Genomic DNA, 14,725 nt, shown 5'->3' with positions numbered 1-14,725 from the left:
TCTTTTTTTGTTGAAACCTTTGCTTTTACCTTAGTAATAAACCAGTGCAAAAAAAAACTTTGACGGATTAGCAACGGATGCATAAAGTGCGCGGAAGAACGCGCATTGTAGATTACTTTTTGTTTTAATTCTTCCGTACAAACATTCTCCGCCTATAGCTAGCATTCAGTTGAAAAGATATAAATCAAATACGTTTGCAGAGCTCATTGCTCTGCGCTTCCAGCAAAGCAAGCCGCTCTTCCCAACATTACGTGAAATGCTTCCGAAAGCTCACCCGAGAAGCATAAATTATGGATTGACGTGCGGTTACTGCTATCCGTATCGTAAAATGTACGCCGGTTTGCTCTGTTGTAACATGGCGGCATTGGTTGTAATCATAAAACCAACCCCCTTGGACCACGATGGACAGTACTTGGGGCGAGATGGCAACCGGCCCAGAGGCAGTCCCAGGTTGCAAAGTTCAAAGCGGACCGGCTTGCATTCGCCGATGACCGGACCGGTTGCCGATTTACTTTTGGAAGCTGTCATAAATTTATGAGCGCTTGCTAGCTAGTGGTGTACCACATATACTTTGGGGTGCGTGTTTTTTTTTTGTTGTGCTGCCGCTTGCAACGAGTTGCGCGAGTTTCGCTCAGTTTCGTTTGCTTGAATAGCGACGTGTTCTTAATTGAAACATCTCTTTGTGTAGAAAAATGCAAGACAGTGGTGCTTTTGCGTCGCCTGCATTAACACAGGGTTGGTGCTAAGGTTTGCCTTTCATTTTTGTTTCATCAACACATATAATTGGTAAAAATGTAACTTAAACAATTAGTAGCATACAAAAACATAAAAAAATCTGCCCCGAGTGAGGATCGAACTCACGACCTTAAGATTATGAGACTTACGCGCTACCGACTGCGCTATCGAGGCTTGTGATATAAAGTTATCTAGTCAACAATGGGGTGGATGTGGACTTTTTTATAATTTGATTTAATAATTTTTTTGATTGATGCATTTGATTTAATGAGGCTACTTAACTTTTATAAAAGTAAAAGTATTATACTTTTTTTTTAATTTAAAGCATTTCATTTAATATGTTAGTATTTATTTATTCGTGTCAATATTAGAAATAATTTTGTGTAGTTTTTTGTAATACCAAATAGTATATAAAATGGTTACATAGATAATTGGCAAACATTTTTTCATTTTTTTTATGAAAAGCGTAAAAATATATAAAATTCAATCAATTCAAATTTTATTAATATTTAATAATATAAAATAAAATAAATGAAGTTTCGCTCAACAATCATTCCTCTTTTTGATTTTGAACCAGTTATTGCAGGATGAAATTAGTATAGTATGTGTTATAATTGTTGATTTTCTAACTAATTTTAAACATAAATATTTCATTCTTTTTTACAATACAACCCGTATTGTCAAATTATTTACACATAAACGAAATGCTCTCCTTCCCACAAAAATAATAACTTTAACCAATTAGCAGAGCGTAGTTTCGATCTACGGACCTCTGGGTTATGGGCCCAGCACGCTTCCACTGCGCCACTCTGCTTCATGTTTAATCGCCAGTTAAATCTATTTATAAACGCTCCTCTCGCCTATTACCGTACACCGCTTACTTTGCCTGTCTGTGCGCATGTCTGATTTTCTGTTCTGATCGAATGCGTACACACGATGTATTTGTTGTTTTTATTTATTTATTCTAAAATAGAATAACACCAATGTTGCCTTTTTTGCCTTTTCAAAGGGCTTTTGTCGCTTGCACTACACTTTTTTTTTTATCAGTCGATCGCGACCAGACACGTGCGTTGCCAAAAAGTGCCAAAAAGCGCATTAAATTACAAGCCGCACAATCTGATTAAGATAGCCCCCATTGGATGCAGTGCACGAGATAGAGTCACTCCGTTTCTGGGCAGTCCGGGCCTTCGTAAAAGGATGCTCTTACGCACTCTGACAGCTTCCAGTTGCGCGCCGTCCAGCCTCCAGAATGCGCCGAGGCTTTTTTTTATTAACCTTAAATATTTGATGAGGGGGCCTTTTTTCGATCTCGAAACCATTGCTTTGGGGATGGTTTCTGTCACGGTCAAAGAAAAGTGTCGGAATGTTCTGTGCTTCGGTCATGAAACGCCCACTTGCCAGCAATGGCCAACAACAGCTGGAGAGAGAAAGAGAGCCCTTTGCATTAGGTAGATGGCAGCAGCACGATGGGGCGTGTGTAGGCTTGGTTTGGTGGAAGTCTTCACTCACGAACAGAGTTTGTCCATTAGAGGGGAATCGGGCCCGTTTGGCCGACCCGTTCGTTATCGTAATCTGACTTGCGAAAACTCGCCAGAGCGCTTGTCTGTCGTGCGCGGTCACGAGATAAGAACCGTCTTCACCGTCTGCTCTTGCTTTGGGTCGTGCCCTGCATCGCGGTTGGCTTTTGGTGTGGTTCGTGTTGCCTCACGCCGGCCACAATGGCGGTGACGGTTTTTCGGGGGCTTTAGACGCGACTATCACGTGAGGCCGCCTTGGGCATCGGTCGGCATTCGTAAAGCTGTCATGTTTTCTAAGCTCGCACAAAAGACAACGGACGACACCACCGCCCAAGTGTTTCATTCCTGTCTGGGGAGCCGCCCGTAAGACAGGGTTTAATTTACGTACGGCAATAATGAAACTGTGTTTATGAAAGAAAGCGAGTAGGTGCACTAGAGGAGATGGGCGTTTTTAATGAAGTATCACGTGTAGCCCTTTGTTGTAATAATGCGAATAAATGCATGAAGTGTTGAAGAAACCATTAGTCAAGGATCAAGACACAAAGAGTCAAAGTCAAATGATAATAATGATGATGTATAGTAAGTAAGTAAAACCAATCAACAAATATATTTAAGTGTAATATAACAAATAAAAGTAAGTTTTCTTCCCTGCCCCGAGTGAGGATCGAACTCACGACCTTAAGATTATGAGACTTACGCGCTACCTACTGCGCTATCGAGGCAAGCTGATAGAAGGGGAAGTTCTTTTCAATTAGTTTAATTATCTTCACCCTACCTTCTGTCTTTACAGGAAATGTCCCCTGGGTTCTCCGTTTGGCATAATTCCACCCATCGCTCACAAGGCGCCCCAACAATGTGCAAATCGTGAGCACCAATTTCCATCGTATATATAAATTAGATAATAATATGAATAACTTTATAAGGCAGCTTACCCTGCCGGAAGCAGGCAGGAGGCGAGGCATAGGTGAAGCAAATCGTAGACCTCGTCGACTGCTTCGTTCCCTTCGATCTCTCCCTAGGTCACTCTCGGATGTTACGGAGACGGGTGGAAGGAGTGCCTGGAGGAACCGAGACGCAAGATCGCAGATCGTGCCAAGACCACTACTGCCGCCCGCTCTGCGAGAAGTGGTCTCACGATTGAGGGTGCCGGGCGTGCGCCATTGCACCGACACAGGTCGCAAAGCCTGGGAAAGAAGATATACCCCTCCTCGACCACAGAAACCCTTCAGCATTCCCCCTGCCCATCGTAATCCTTCGTCTGATCGGAGTGAATTGCGCTACGCTGAATCGTTCATGCGCGCGATGATCTTACGAATGAGCGCGCGTGCCCCCGGATTTTTTTTTGTGTGCTGTAGCTTTGCTTGCCGGCATGGGACGTACATGGGGGTCGTACATGCACACGAACATATACGGGCTCTCGATGCTAGATTATAGTTGAATGGGGTGGGGAAAGGTTTGATGGCGAAGTGGTGGTCACAGATGAAGCAGGAGGGGTAATTTGAACTTGCTGCCGTAAGTGGCTGGCGGACATGCCAGTTCTCTGACCTGCATATACACACACACACATACGTTGGCACCGGTACCAATCACTTCATCCGCGTGGTATGCTGTTTGCTATGACATTGGTATCTTAGTTTTGGCGTGTACTCGTGAAATGTACCGGAGGTGGAGTGAGTACAGTAGTGTTGGGAATGTGAGCAAACAAATAACAAGATGAAGTAGTTTTAAAAACTTAACTGAAAAATCCTATTAAAATGTCTGCATTTCGATTCAGTAATGATTGAAATCCATATCGCAATTGATCGTAAAGTGTCGTTTGCTTGGTAAACATACACAAAATGAAACACTATTCTAATATATCTTTCTGGAAGTTTAATCAGATATAACGTTGAAATGCTGGATTTTGTAGTTTGGCTGATTAAATTACATTATTAAAAAATATTATAATTATTTAAGCTTAAATGACCGCACATCAAGTGAAATAATATTAAATAATAATAATTTTTATCCAAGAACAGAATGATCAACAGTGAAAAAGATTTATCATTGAATGTTTATTAAATGATTTTCTAGGCTTTTTTAAATTAAAAAATAACATCAAACACTGTACTTCGTTCATTTACTTAACTTCAACACTCCTATTCCGTGGTCCTTACAGCTCCCTCTGGCACCGGCGATCAGGTAGTTCCGAACGTGAGTGATTCATTTCCCACCGGTCCGACCAAATCCCACGTCCGCCACGTAGAGCTTCCTGCGCGATATGGCTTGCGCCCGGATCGTGCCAGAGTGGCGCAACACATCGCAACACAAGCGGGAGGCTGCCGCGGTGTGGCGCATTCGAAATTGGAAGCGTGCGCACACGCGTTCGTGTACTGGAAGCGACAAGCAGCACCGGGCTGAATCCTTTCCCATTCAATTTCGATCCATTCGATTGGTGTGTGTGTGCTCGCGCGCTCGTGTGGAAAGGAGAAGGAGAAGAAATGGTAGATGACGGTCAGCGACATATCCCAAGCAGGATAAGGCGCATGGGGCGGCAAAGTTCTCCCCGTTTTCTCTTAGCTCTATTCGCCTCGCGTTCATTTCTGCTAGCGCAAATAAAAACACGAACAGATTGATCGAGCAGAGAATGGTGTGGTGGGGTTAGGTAGGGCATCGCAGGCACACATTGCTCAGACACACGCCGGGCGCGCAACCCCGAAGGGTGCAGGTCTACCCTCCGGACCCGTTCAGAAAGCCACCGGTTGTGCCATTGTTGAACACGCGCGCGATCGCAGACGGAATGCGCGCCTCACAAGGGTTGCACGGGGTTTGAGAATGGGGCAGGGAAAACGGATTCCCTTTTCGATCACCGCCAACGATCACTCTAGAGACTCTCTCTCTCTCTTTCTCTTGCTCCACCCAGTTGATGCTCCTTTTTTATATATCCTACCCCTTCCCCTTGTTGCGGGGTTTGTTCGAGATCAAAGTTCGATTGGAAGTGACAGAGGGGTGGGAGAGTGGGATCATTGGGGAAAACAGGGGGTTTGGGACGCGTGCAATTTACGAAAGAGCACGAGTCTGGGAACTCGCGAACGCAAAACGTTCTCACGGCCTTTAAGATGACTCGTTTGCTGTTCCCTTTTCACTCTCTCTCTCTGCCTTTCCCTCTATCCTCTACTCTACTCCGTCACTCTCTTTCTTGCCTGTCGCTTCGCTCTTGGACAGCAGACGGACCACCACCACCCCTTTTCGGACGTTCGGCAGTGATCTGGATGGGCAAGGGAATGCACGGAAGAAAGGATCGTGCCTCGTTGGGGCAGAAGGAAGGAATTGAATTTTGTTGTTGGTTGCGCTGCTCCGTTGTTCTCTTTTGCGGCTGCTGCTGATGATATTTCGCGGTGGCTTTTCGTGTCCGTTGGTCCCCACACACGCGCGCGCGCGAGGGTTCGTCGCGCACCTTTCGAGCGAAATCTTTTTGCTGTCATTAAGGAGGCTGCGATTTCTTTTCTCTTCCCTGCTAGGGTGGGGGTAAGGGAGAGCAGAGAATGAATGTTGCGCGCGCGAGAGGGATGCTTTATTTGCAACAGTTTTTTTCCCTTCTGCTGTGTGTTGTTGTCTGTTCCGTGTGTTATTGTTGTTGTTCGAACCCATTTTCCCTCACCACGCCGTGCTCTTTACGTCCTTTTTTTTGTTGATCGCCGAGGTTGCGGTTGCGGTTTTTGGGTTTCGGATGCTGCTGCTGCTGCTGCTGTTCTTTCGCAATCCGCAACCGTTTCCTTTTGTCAGTTAGCTTGCGCGGAGGGGTTTTTCGTTGCTATGACGGTGGGATTTGTATTGTAGCGACGGGTGACTATGAACAAGACGGTAGTTTTGTTGTTGTTTTTGTCTGTGGAAAGGGATACGCACGCACGGGGATGCGCTGGTCCTGGTGGTTTTGCGCCGGTAAGCTGCTTCCACTTCCAGCGCGGCGTGCTGGGGCGTTGTGCATTTTCAATTTGCCTCGAGTGATTGTTCGGCTCTTGTGGTGAGCTTCCAGTTTGCAATCACGATTCATTTTAGAAGGATGGGGTGGGGCAGGGGGAAAGGGTTTTTTGGTGGAGCGCGGTGGTTGGTGGTGGGCTTTTACTTTTGGGCAGCCCGATTACCATCGATCTGTCACTGCCGACAAGACGATTGTACTTTCGGGATATTAAAAATGTATGTTTTGAAGATATTGCGTGTTTTACATTACTGCATTATAGTTATCATATCAGTCTAAAACTTCTGATGATTTTTAATACAAAAATAATTTGTTAAGCCAAAATAGTACCGTTTGATGCATTCTAGATTAAGTATTTGGAAAAAAGTTGCTTAACAAATGTTTAATATTTAATATACGCTTTTTTTCATTTTTTTAAGTAGCTTTTCAGAATGTTTAGATAAAAAGAAGAGAACACATTGATAACCACCGATATTCTTTGTATGCGTAATGCCTCTCTTCCGTCTGATATTAGCAGAGCGTAGTTTCGATCTACGGACCTCTGGGTTATGGGCCCAGCACGCTTCCACTGCGCCACTCTGCTCTGTGAGAGTTTGCGATAAAAATAAATGGTTGGTCCAGTATCCAGCTTTTGCATGATTTATGAAATCTAAGAAGGCGAATTCTTGTCCTTTTTCAAACGACAACACTAATTTCTATTCTGCTTCCATTCGTAGCAGGCTTGGCGAAGCTACACATTCGCCGCAGCAATCCGGTCGCATCGTTTGTTCGGTTTTGTTCTGTAAACGATGGAGACCACAATTAATCCTATCCGAACGGTCGGGAAAAAGGTAATTGTGGAGTACGGTGGTCGCATATATTCCGCCCCGCAGCAAGATCTACCGAAAGTGTCACGGAAGGATGTGAGAGTTTGCTAAACGGTTGTGTTGGAGTGATTTAATTTCAACAATGGTGCCCTTTCAACTTCCCTCCTTTCACAGTCGCAATCGAATAGGTGGTTAACTATGCGAAAGATTCAACAGCACCAGCAGGAGCGTTCGGGTGGATGCTATGGATCGAAGGAGGAAACCAAGCGATCAGTCTCGGACACTCTCAGCGAGCTGAGCGATTCGGACGGTCAGGGATGCACACCGAAGCTTCCGTCCATTAATCCGGCCGTATCCTGTAGCGCTGCGCAGGTTCTGTCCGAGCTGAAAGAGGAAGTAACGCGGCTCATTGACGAATCGATCGAGAAAATCGAACAAAATTGGACACACAGTTCGAAGTTGGACTCCGAAGCGGTGCGTGAAACTGTGCCAGAACCAGAGCTGATGACAGAACCCGTTAAAGCTGCGGAAGATTTGACCAAACAGCTGCATCCCGATGGAGATCGTGGTCTGTTGCCGCACCGAGAGCAAAATTTACAAGTACTGCACACGGAACTGTTTGAGACGAGCAAGCAGCAGACGCGCATGAAGCTGCTGAACGAAATTCGTGATCTCGTGGAGCGATTGAAGGATATGGAAACGTTGGAATAGTGTGAGGGGTGGGCAGAGCGATCGCTTGAACCTTTTGATACAGTCGTTTTATTCGTTACTGACGTTTTATTGCTCCATTCTAATTAAATTGAAGTTCAGCATTGACAGGAGCCTCGGTGGAAATGCTCCATCACTGGAAATCGCCCTGAAGTGTTGCCTAATTCTTCCACCCACCAAGGCGCAAGTTAAATGTAAAAGAAATGAAACATCATCATCTTCATTGTCTGCTGCAAAGATGGTAAAAGCTGTCCGGGTTCACACGTAGTGGGATTATCTTTGTGTTGTGGGTGACGAAAGCGATCCGTAACGATATTGTACGAAATGAATCAATATTGACGGCTGAAAGTAACATTGAGTCGTTCGGTTGGATTGCTCTCGTTCGTCGGCTGAGTACGTATTTGGTGAAGAAGTCATGTTCGTTGGATGGTATTGCTTTCACAATCCATTACCGTCGGTGCCCCGACACGACAAATCATCAACCATCAACCTTGCCTGGGATGTCAGAATCTCCGTAAATGGGACTTGCGAAGGGTATCGATTCCATTTGTTTGGTTGGTTGTTGCGTTACGGTGGAAGTCTTTTTAAACTTTGACAACTGGTACGTAGTCTGGTCTGGGTGTTACCCGTGTCTAGACGCGTACATCATTGAGAAGTCATTGAGGCATCATCCACTGTGGGATGAGAAGATTGCTTCATTATTGAAAGCAATGATACAAAGCAATGATAGACACTGGGGGAATAAGGGCATTAAACGCTCTCCGGTGTGCATTTAATACAAAATAATTAATTCAGGCTTCGTTTGTTGAGTTATGCATCGAGATATCCTGAAATTTCCATTCCCTTTTGAAGTTACATTGGCATCCTCTCCAAAATTGTCTCTTATCTGCTAGCATTTTGTCATGGTTTTGTGTTCTCTGAATTCTTCACCATCTTCTTTCTTCTACAGGGAAAATTTGGTGTTTTGGTGCTCTAAGTCCTCATTGTATTGGGTCTTGTTGACGAATGCATCTTACCAATTTAAAGTACGAATCGTAAGAAAAAGTCAAAAACACAAATGGGTGTAAAATGACCCCATTGCCTTTGCCGAAACTCTACGGAACCACAGTTCGGGCGGTAAAGCTTTATTGATGATAACACTAATGCGTAAATTTAAGGTAAGTAAAATTACACCCATCGGCAGGATTTCGGGTGACATTTTGAGTGGCAAACATTTCAGATTCCTCGATCTTTTGCTCGCTTCTTATTGCTGCTTCCCCACCCTTCATCCCAGCAGGTGGTATTTAACGGTCGTCCGTTTATCAATGCGCGCAACTCCGGTTGCTTGCTCTGGACGGCTGGGTACCCTTCCTCCCTTCTCGCAAATTCCAGCAACGGAACGCGTGGAGAGACCCAAGTTTCTCGATCAAGTCCTGCCCAGATTAGCGGCAATAATCGACCACTTCAGGCGCAAAACCACAAAATGTCTGGAGGCAGGCAGGGGCGTTAAAAGCTACCGCCACGGAGGTTATGTTGACATGCATTAAGGCGAAGAAAATTACCTACTGCTGCCTACCAGCTTTCCGGTGTCCCGCACGCTGAAAGGCATGGGAAATCGGTTTAACGGACCCCGGTGTGCCGCCGCCGAAAGGATCCGATTATCGTCCGGCGTTCGCCGAAAGCGACCCAATGCGGCCAGAATCCCCGGGAGGGCACCACTCCGAGGATTTGTGTCACTCGGCTCGAAATCAAACTCATTGAAAAGATAGCCTCATTTCTGAGGCACCGAATGGCAATGGGATAGGTATCTGCAAGGTGCCGCGGGGCGAGGCAGATTATAAACACTGGTCCTCCATGTGACAGTGTTACGACAGGCGCGCTCGATCATGCCCGATCGCGAGGTGCTCAATGGCGCACATTTCTCTCGCGCTTTTGCCCTCTTACTGCCACCAGCTCTACGCGCGCGCGCGCCGCTCAGGTCGGGTGGAAGCGAATGGGCGCATAAAAGCATCGCGGACACACCGAAATCTCTTAATGAATTTGATGACATCGAGATGTGACAGGATGTGGCATTAATTTCCAGAAAGACGGAATCTCCAAAACCTCGATTGGGTTCGATGCGGTTTGGAATACGGGCGGCGGGTACGGTTGCTAATTAAAATACAACTGCGATGCTCAGCTGCGATCCCAAGCTGGAGGTTGACCGCGGGTCTATAATTTAGTAATTTAGCAAATTGTCTCACCAGCAGAATAGGGGGACCAAATAACCGATCAAGAACGATTTTAGAAAATTAGCGAATACTGTTATGTGGTGGGGAATGGAAGACTAATGATCTTCTTTGAGCGCTCTGCCTTCGAGCTCTTGGACATTTGGAATGTTTGGCTGAATTCTAACGTATGGAACGCGCATGCATTTGGGTACCGGGTCGAACGAGTTGATGGCAGAGGACATCGGGCACTTTATTTACTTTTTTCCCTGTATCAATATAGCTTTCAAGTTTATAACTGAATGATCTGTTGGTAAGTTAAGGTGTATCGTATTGTTTAACTAAAAACATAGTGCTCATAAAATATTAAAGATCTATCTTGTTATTCGTGTTTCTTCAAGTATTAAGCAGAAACCCATAATTTCATTTACATTTTTTGCTTTTAAATTGAAATTGCTGTAATTCAATAAAATAAATTGCATTATCTGCTGCACCGTTAATGGCAGAAACGTATTTGAATAGACATAAATCACTAGCGCTTTCCATTCAACCGTTATGCATTGCTCAGCACTGCAAACAATGCGATTGTGAAAAAACATAAATCTAAAATGTCCTCATGGTCAGTCAAACGTTAATCCTCTTGGTACAGTGTTCGACAAAGGTTCATCAAACGTTTTTCTTGAGGTGCTGTAGCGCAATAGATTTATATAAGTATGCTATAAGTATAAGCTAAAACATGGCTGAAAAGAGGAAGCAAGCTTAAATCACTCCACAATCACATTTTGCTAGATTGTATCTTCTTAAAATTTTCATTTCTATAACATTTGACTTTTTCTTGTTGTAGAAATTGTCGATATTGTCGATCCCTGGGTCGTAGAGGAATTTGCATTTTATCAATAATTTATCTAAATATGTTTCGCTCTTTAAACCCCGTGCCGCTCAAATACACATCACACGATCAACACAACATCCTCCCCTAGAGAATGTGTCCCACGAGTGCCGAAGGTGTAGCCCGGAATGGGACAACACTGCCACTTTGTCACCGCCATGTCGGGGAATATGGACGCGTTTGTGATAACTTTCGACCGGTTTTCCCCCGCAGTCCGCAGCTGGTGACATCAAAAGGAAGCTCAACGGTGTCCCGCTACCAGGAGGAAGGCCTCTAATGTTTGAAGTGTGGGAAAAACTGGAATGCCGGTGCCACTTGTTGTGACGAAATGGAGTGCTACACATTATTGTTTCACCTGGAGCGGGCTCTGCTCCACCGGCAGCGCACGGTTTTGCGATAAGCTCCGTTGCTCGGTAATGGGAAAATGCTGCTAACTGGGACCGATCGAAGCCCGACCAACGACGGTGATGATGATGATGTGTTTAGAAGGCTCGGGGAAGGTGAAGGAAGCCAAGTTTATGTTTGGCAAGTAGATTATGTGACAAACGGCGCCCGAAAGCGTGCGAGCGGGCCGGTTTGTTGAGCGCTACCCGGGGAATCTGGAGGCTGGGTGGACGGGAAGTGGCCGATTAGATTAGCTCGGTACTTGGTGGGCTGTATTTTCACATTGCCGTGCTACACGACTAGCCCGCAGAGAGAAAGAGAGAGAGCACTCAGAAAAGTGAGGCAATTGAAAAGATGGCATTTAAGATTGGCTAAAGACATTTTTTCGGCTCCGGGCGGCAAAAGCCTAAAACGCCGAGTGCCTTGAGCGAATGTATTTTGGGATGCCGTTGGCTTATCGGTGGTATTTTTCTATCCTATGATTAGTGAACTGGTGCTTAAACGCCTGTAATCAGAAGGGAAGCTTTTGGGCTGAGACGCTGGCTGAAGCTTTCGGCCAAGTGATAAATACACCGTCCATTAGAAAGAAGCTTCAGCGATTGCTAATGTAGGGAAATTAATTAAAAATGATTGCACGCGAGAGATAGAGGGGAGTCTGTTAAAAAATACACTCTAACTTGGAGACTTATTTTCAGGTATATTAAAAACATAAAATAATTTTCCCACAGTAGTCTGCATAACATGGCAAACAGAACAGAGTTGTAATCGCAATGCACGAAGCGTAGCCTCAAAATTGAACCACAAAAGTCGACGGCTCGACGTGAAACCCTTTACCGAATGCAGTGACGAAGTTTTGGCCATATTTCCGCTTTGACCCTGTGCCGCATTTTGAGCACACCGGCAGCTGCATGGCAGTGCGTACCGGCACGTTTGTGCAAATGTCCGCATCCGCAACCCGACCGCACCCGCTACTTTCTTTTGATCTGCACGCGCGCCCGCGCTTTGTGGTCGGGCGGGGTAGCCGTAATTACACATCAGGTAGCTTTTATTGCCACAATTACCGGGCGGTCGTAACATGGCCGTGATAGGGTGGGCTTGGAAAGGGGGGGATTAGGGGTAGGAGCAGCAAACGTGGAACGGTGATTTTTTCAAGCGTTGTATGTGATGCCCTTATCCGTCATCTGAGGCCCGATGTCTTTGCCGCCGTGTAAGAATAGTGTTAGTGCAAATACAGCCAGGGTAGGCAAAGGCAGTTAGTTGGAGGTGAGTAAAATTTCATGAGAAATTGAGGTGTGATAATTACCATAAAATCAAATTTAAAGGAATTTTGAAAGATAAAGAAGAAGAGATATAGCAAAATGATACGAAAATTATTAGAAGTTCCAATAAGTTTGTAGCGTCAACATCCATGTATCAGCTCCACCGACCCGAGCAGATAATTAATTGATCGAGAAATGTCTGAGATATACATCGGGTGGAGATAATAATATAATGTTTAAGTGTTTTTGAGTACTTTTTTACAAATGCCACAGAAACAGGTACTCATTAGTGAATAAGCGTTCCTTGTTTCTTGGCTTCTGTACGTATGATAATGTCCGTCAGGAGACGAAGAACAAAGTTGTGAGAATCCGGTTCGAAGGACTATTTTTATTAATTCAAAAGAAATTAGCTTTTCTAATTCTCTTTCAATTCGGTCTTGATCGAAAACGATGTACTGCGATCAATAGACGACCACCTCAAAATTGGTCATTTGTGCGACATTTCTCCACTCTTCTCCTCTATTTCTTCATCCCATCGTAACATCCAACTAAAATGAAGCTTCATGCTTGCCGCCCTGTGCTTTATCGGTAGTCGGAACCGTGTCGGAGCCTTATCGAGAAACACTCATTTATGCCACACGTCGCACACGGTACGAGACCACGGATGAGCAGCAGCAGCAGCAGCAGCATGTGTACGTCAGCCCATTTTATTAGTCCAGCGAGATTATTATTCTAATGATGCTGGGGTGGTGTCTTGGGTGTAGGCAAAGATGAAACGAACAAACAGATACAAACACACGCACAAAAGTGGACAGCAAGGCGAAGTGAAACAGGGCAAGCATTTTCAAACAAATCAAACGGTACCAGTTGGAGCACCGCCTAGGCTGTGTGGGTGTGTGAAGCGCCAAGCAGACAGGGAGCCAGCTTTCGTTCAGTGGTAACCTGCCACGCGGTGCCCGGTGCACTTTTGCCGCAATTTTGGAGGGGGGATTGGGCTTGTGGGGGTGCGGCATAATGGGCACCATAATTTACGGGTCGACGATAATTTGCCTCGCCGGATGACCTGCGCGGGTGACATTTTACCATTCACCGTTGCTTTCGTCGGTTGCCGGTATGGGAACGGTTGCCTTTCCTATGCTAGCTAGTGGGACCATTTTGGAACTGGTCGCAGTCTTGCCGGTGACTTATTGTAATGCGCTACTCACACCCCCTCCGTTTGGCGACGAAACGTGCCTGATGGAAGGCTCATCTGTTAAGGCGTTTTATTGGCAGGATTGTCACATCGCGTTAGAAGAAGGACAGAACGTGCGCCGAGGATCGTTAAGATAGCAAGCGCAAAATAGATCGCGCATAGTTGTCGAAGGCATGCTTTTTGTTTCTCTTTTTCATCCATTTGGCAGTGCGAGAAGGTGAAGTTTTAATTCATTCCGAAACCCCCTGAGTTGTGTGTCACTTTGCCCTGGCTGATTAGTTTACGTTCCGTGGGTGCGTATGTTTTTTGGTTGTCGGAGATATTAGAAGACAAAAAAGCCTATTTCTTGGTAAAAAAGCCTGGAACCCATTGCTGGGGAAAAGATTTTTTTAGGACGTGTCCACACAGTTTTGGGGTTTTTTGATCATGCGCGTGATCTCGCGTGATCTTCGCCCTCCCCCAGAAAATGAGATGCGATTTTAAGGCTAGCGCGTGCGTAGTTTATGATCATTGGCTTTAGAACGGTCGTGAGCCGCGTCATCAGGGTGTGTGTATACGTTTGAAGCATAAATCGTCACACGCCTAGCCACGATTTTCGGCAACTGTGACCACTCGGACTCGTGCAACGGGCACGGAAGGTCAGAGCCATTTGTTGGGAAGATTTATTTCGGATTAATCGCGTCCCGTGAACGGGACGGGTGCGACGACACGACACTACATGGGTAGCCGTTTTGTTGTTTTTTTCGGGGCCGTTTAGCCAGGAGTGTTTAGTCGCCGTTAAAACCGATTATGCTTCATGCTGCTGGAACAAGGCCGTTTAGGGTTTGGGTGTGGTTGTGTTTTAAACGTGGTGAAAGCGCGCCTACAAGCTTCTACAGGGTGCGCTGTCAGGTTTAACCGCGTTTGCAATTAATCGGCTGATAACGGTGACAATGTGTGTTGGGTTTAAATGCGAGTTTTATGTTAAACTTATGCTGGTTGCTAGTTGCACAAACAAGCAGCATCATTGGGAAGATGTCCTATGATGAGAGGATCGCGATTTAGGGGATCGGTTCTTTTCTTCTTACTTATTCCTCAATCACATACTATCA

The 14,725-nt window shown here is 45.4% G+C and overlaps 1 protein-coding gene and 4 non-coding genes across 6 annotated transcripts; 1 reads left to right on the top strand and 4 right to left on the bottom strand.

Annotated features, from left to right (window-relative positions):
• Positions 1–836: 836 nt before the first annotated feature.
• Positions 837–909, bottom strand: Trnam-cau. Its single transcript has one exon. It is a non-coding gene; the product is annotated as a tRNA-Met (tRNA).
• Positions 910–1,477: 568 nt separating this feature from the next.
• On the bottom strand, positions 1,478–1,549 carry Trnam-cau. The gene has a single exon. It is a non-coding gene; the product is annotated as a tRNA-Met (tRNA).
• A 1,352-nt stretch (positions 1,550–2,901) lies between these two features.
• On the bottom strand, positions 2,902–2,974 carry Trnam-cau. Its single transcript has one exon. It is a non-coding gene; the product is annotated as a tRNA-Met (tRNA).
• Positions 2,975–6,721: 3,747 nt separating this feature from the next.
• Trnam-cau lies at positions 6,722–6,793 on the bottom strand. Its single transcript has one exon. It is a non-coding gene; the product is annotated as a tRNA-Met (tRNA).
• A 113-nt stretch (positions 6,794–6,906) lies between these two features.
• LOC120897562 lies at positions 6,907–7,867 on the top strand. Of its 2 annotated transcripts, none has more exons than XM_040302540.1 (2): positions 6,907–7,040; positions 7,191–7,867. In XM_040302540.1, exons 1-2 carry the CDS (start codon positions 6,999–7,001, stop codon positions 7,725–7,727), a joined length of 579 nt encoding a protein of 192 aa, XP_040158474.1. In that variant the 5' UTR covers positions 6,907–6,998; the 3' UTR covers positions 7,728–7,867. The 2 variants fall into 2 exon arrangements, with proteins under 2 accessions (XP_040158474.1, XP_040158473.1); XM_040302539.1 differs by having other exon boundaries at positions 6,907–7,112.
• The last annotated feature ends 6,858 nt before the right edge of the window (positions 7,868–14,725 follow it).

This window comes from Anopheles arabiensis, chromosome 2, assembly GCF_016920715.1.
Source record: "Anopheles arabiensis isolate DONGOLA chromosome 2, AaraD3, whole genome shotgun sequence".
Taxonomy (NCBI): domain Eukaryota; kingdom Metazoa; phylum Arthropoda; class Insecta; order Diptera; family Culicidae; genus Anopheles; species Anopheles arabiensis.
Note: the sequence above shows the minus strand (reverse complement) of the source record. Positions and strands in the feature narration are given on the sequence as shown.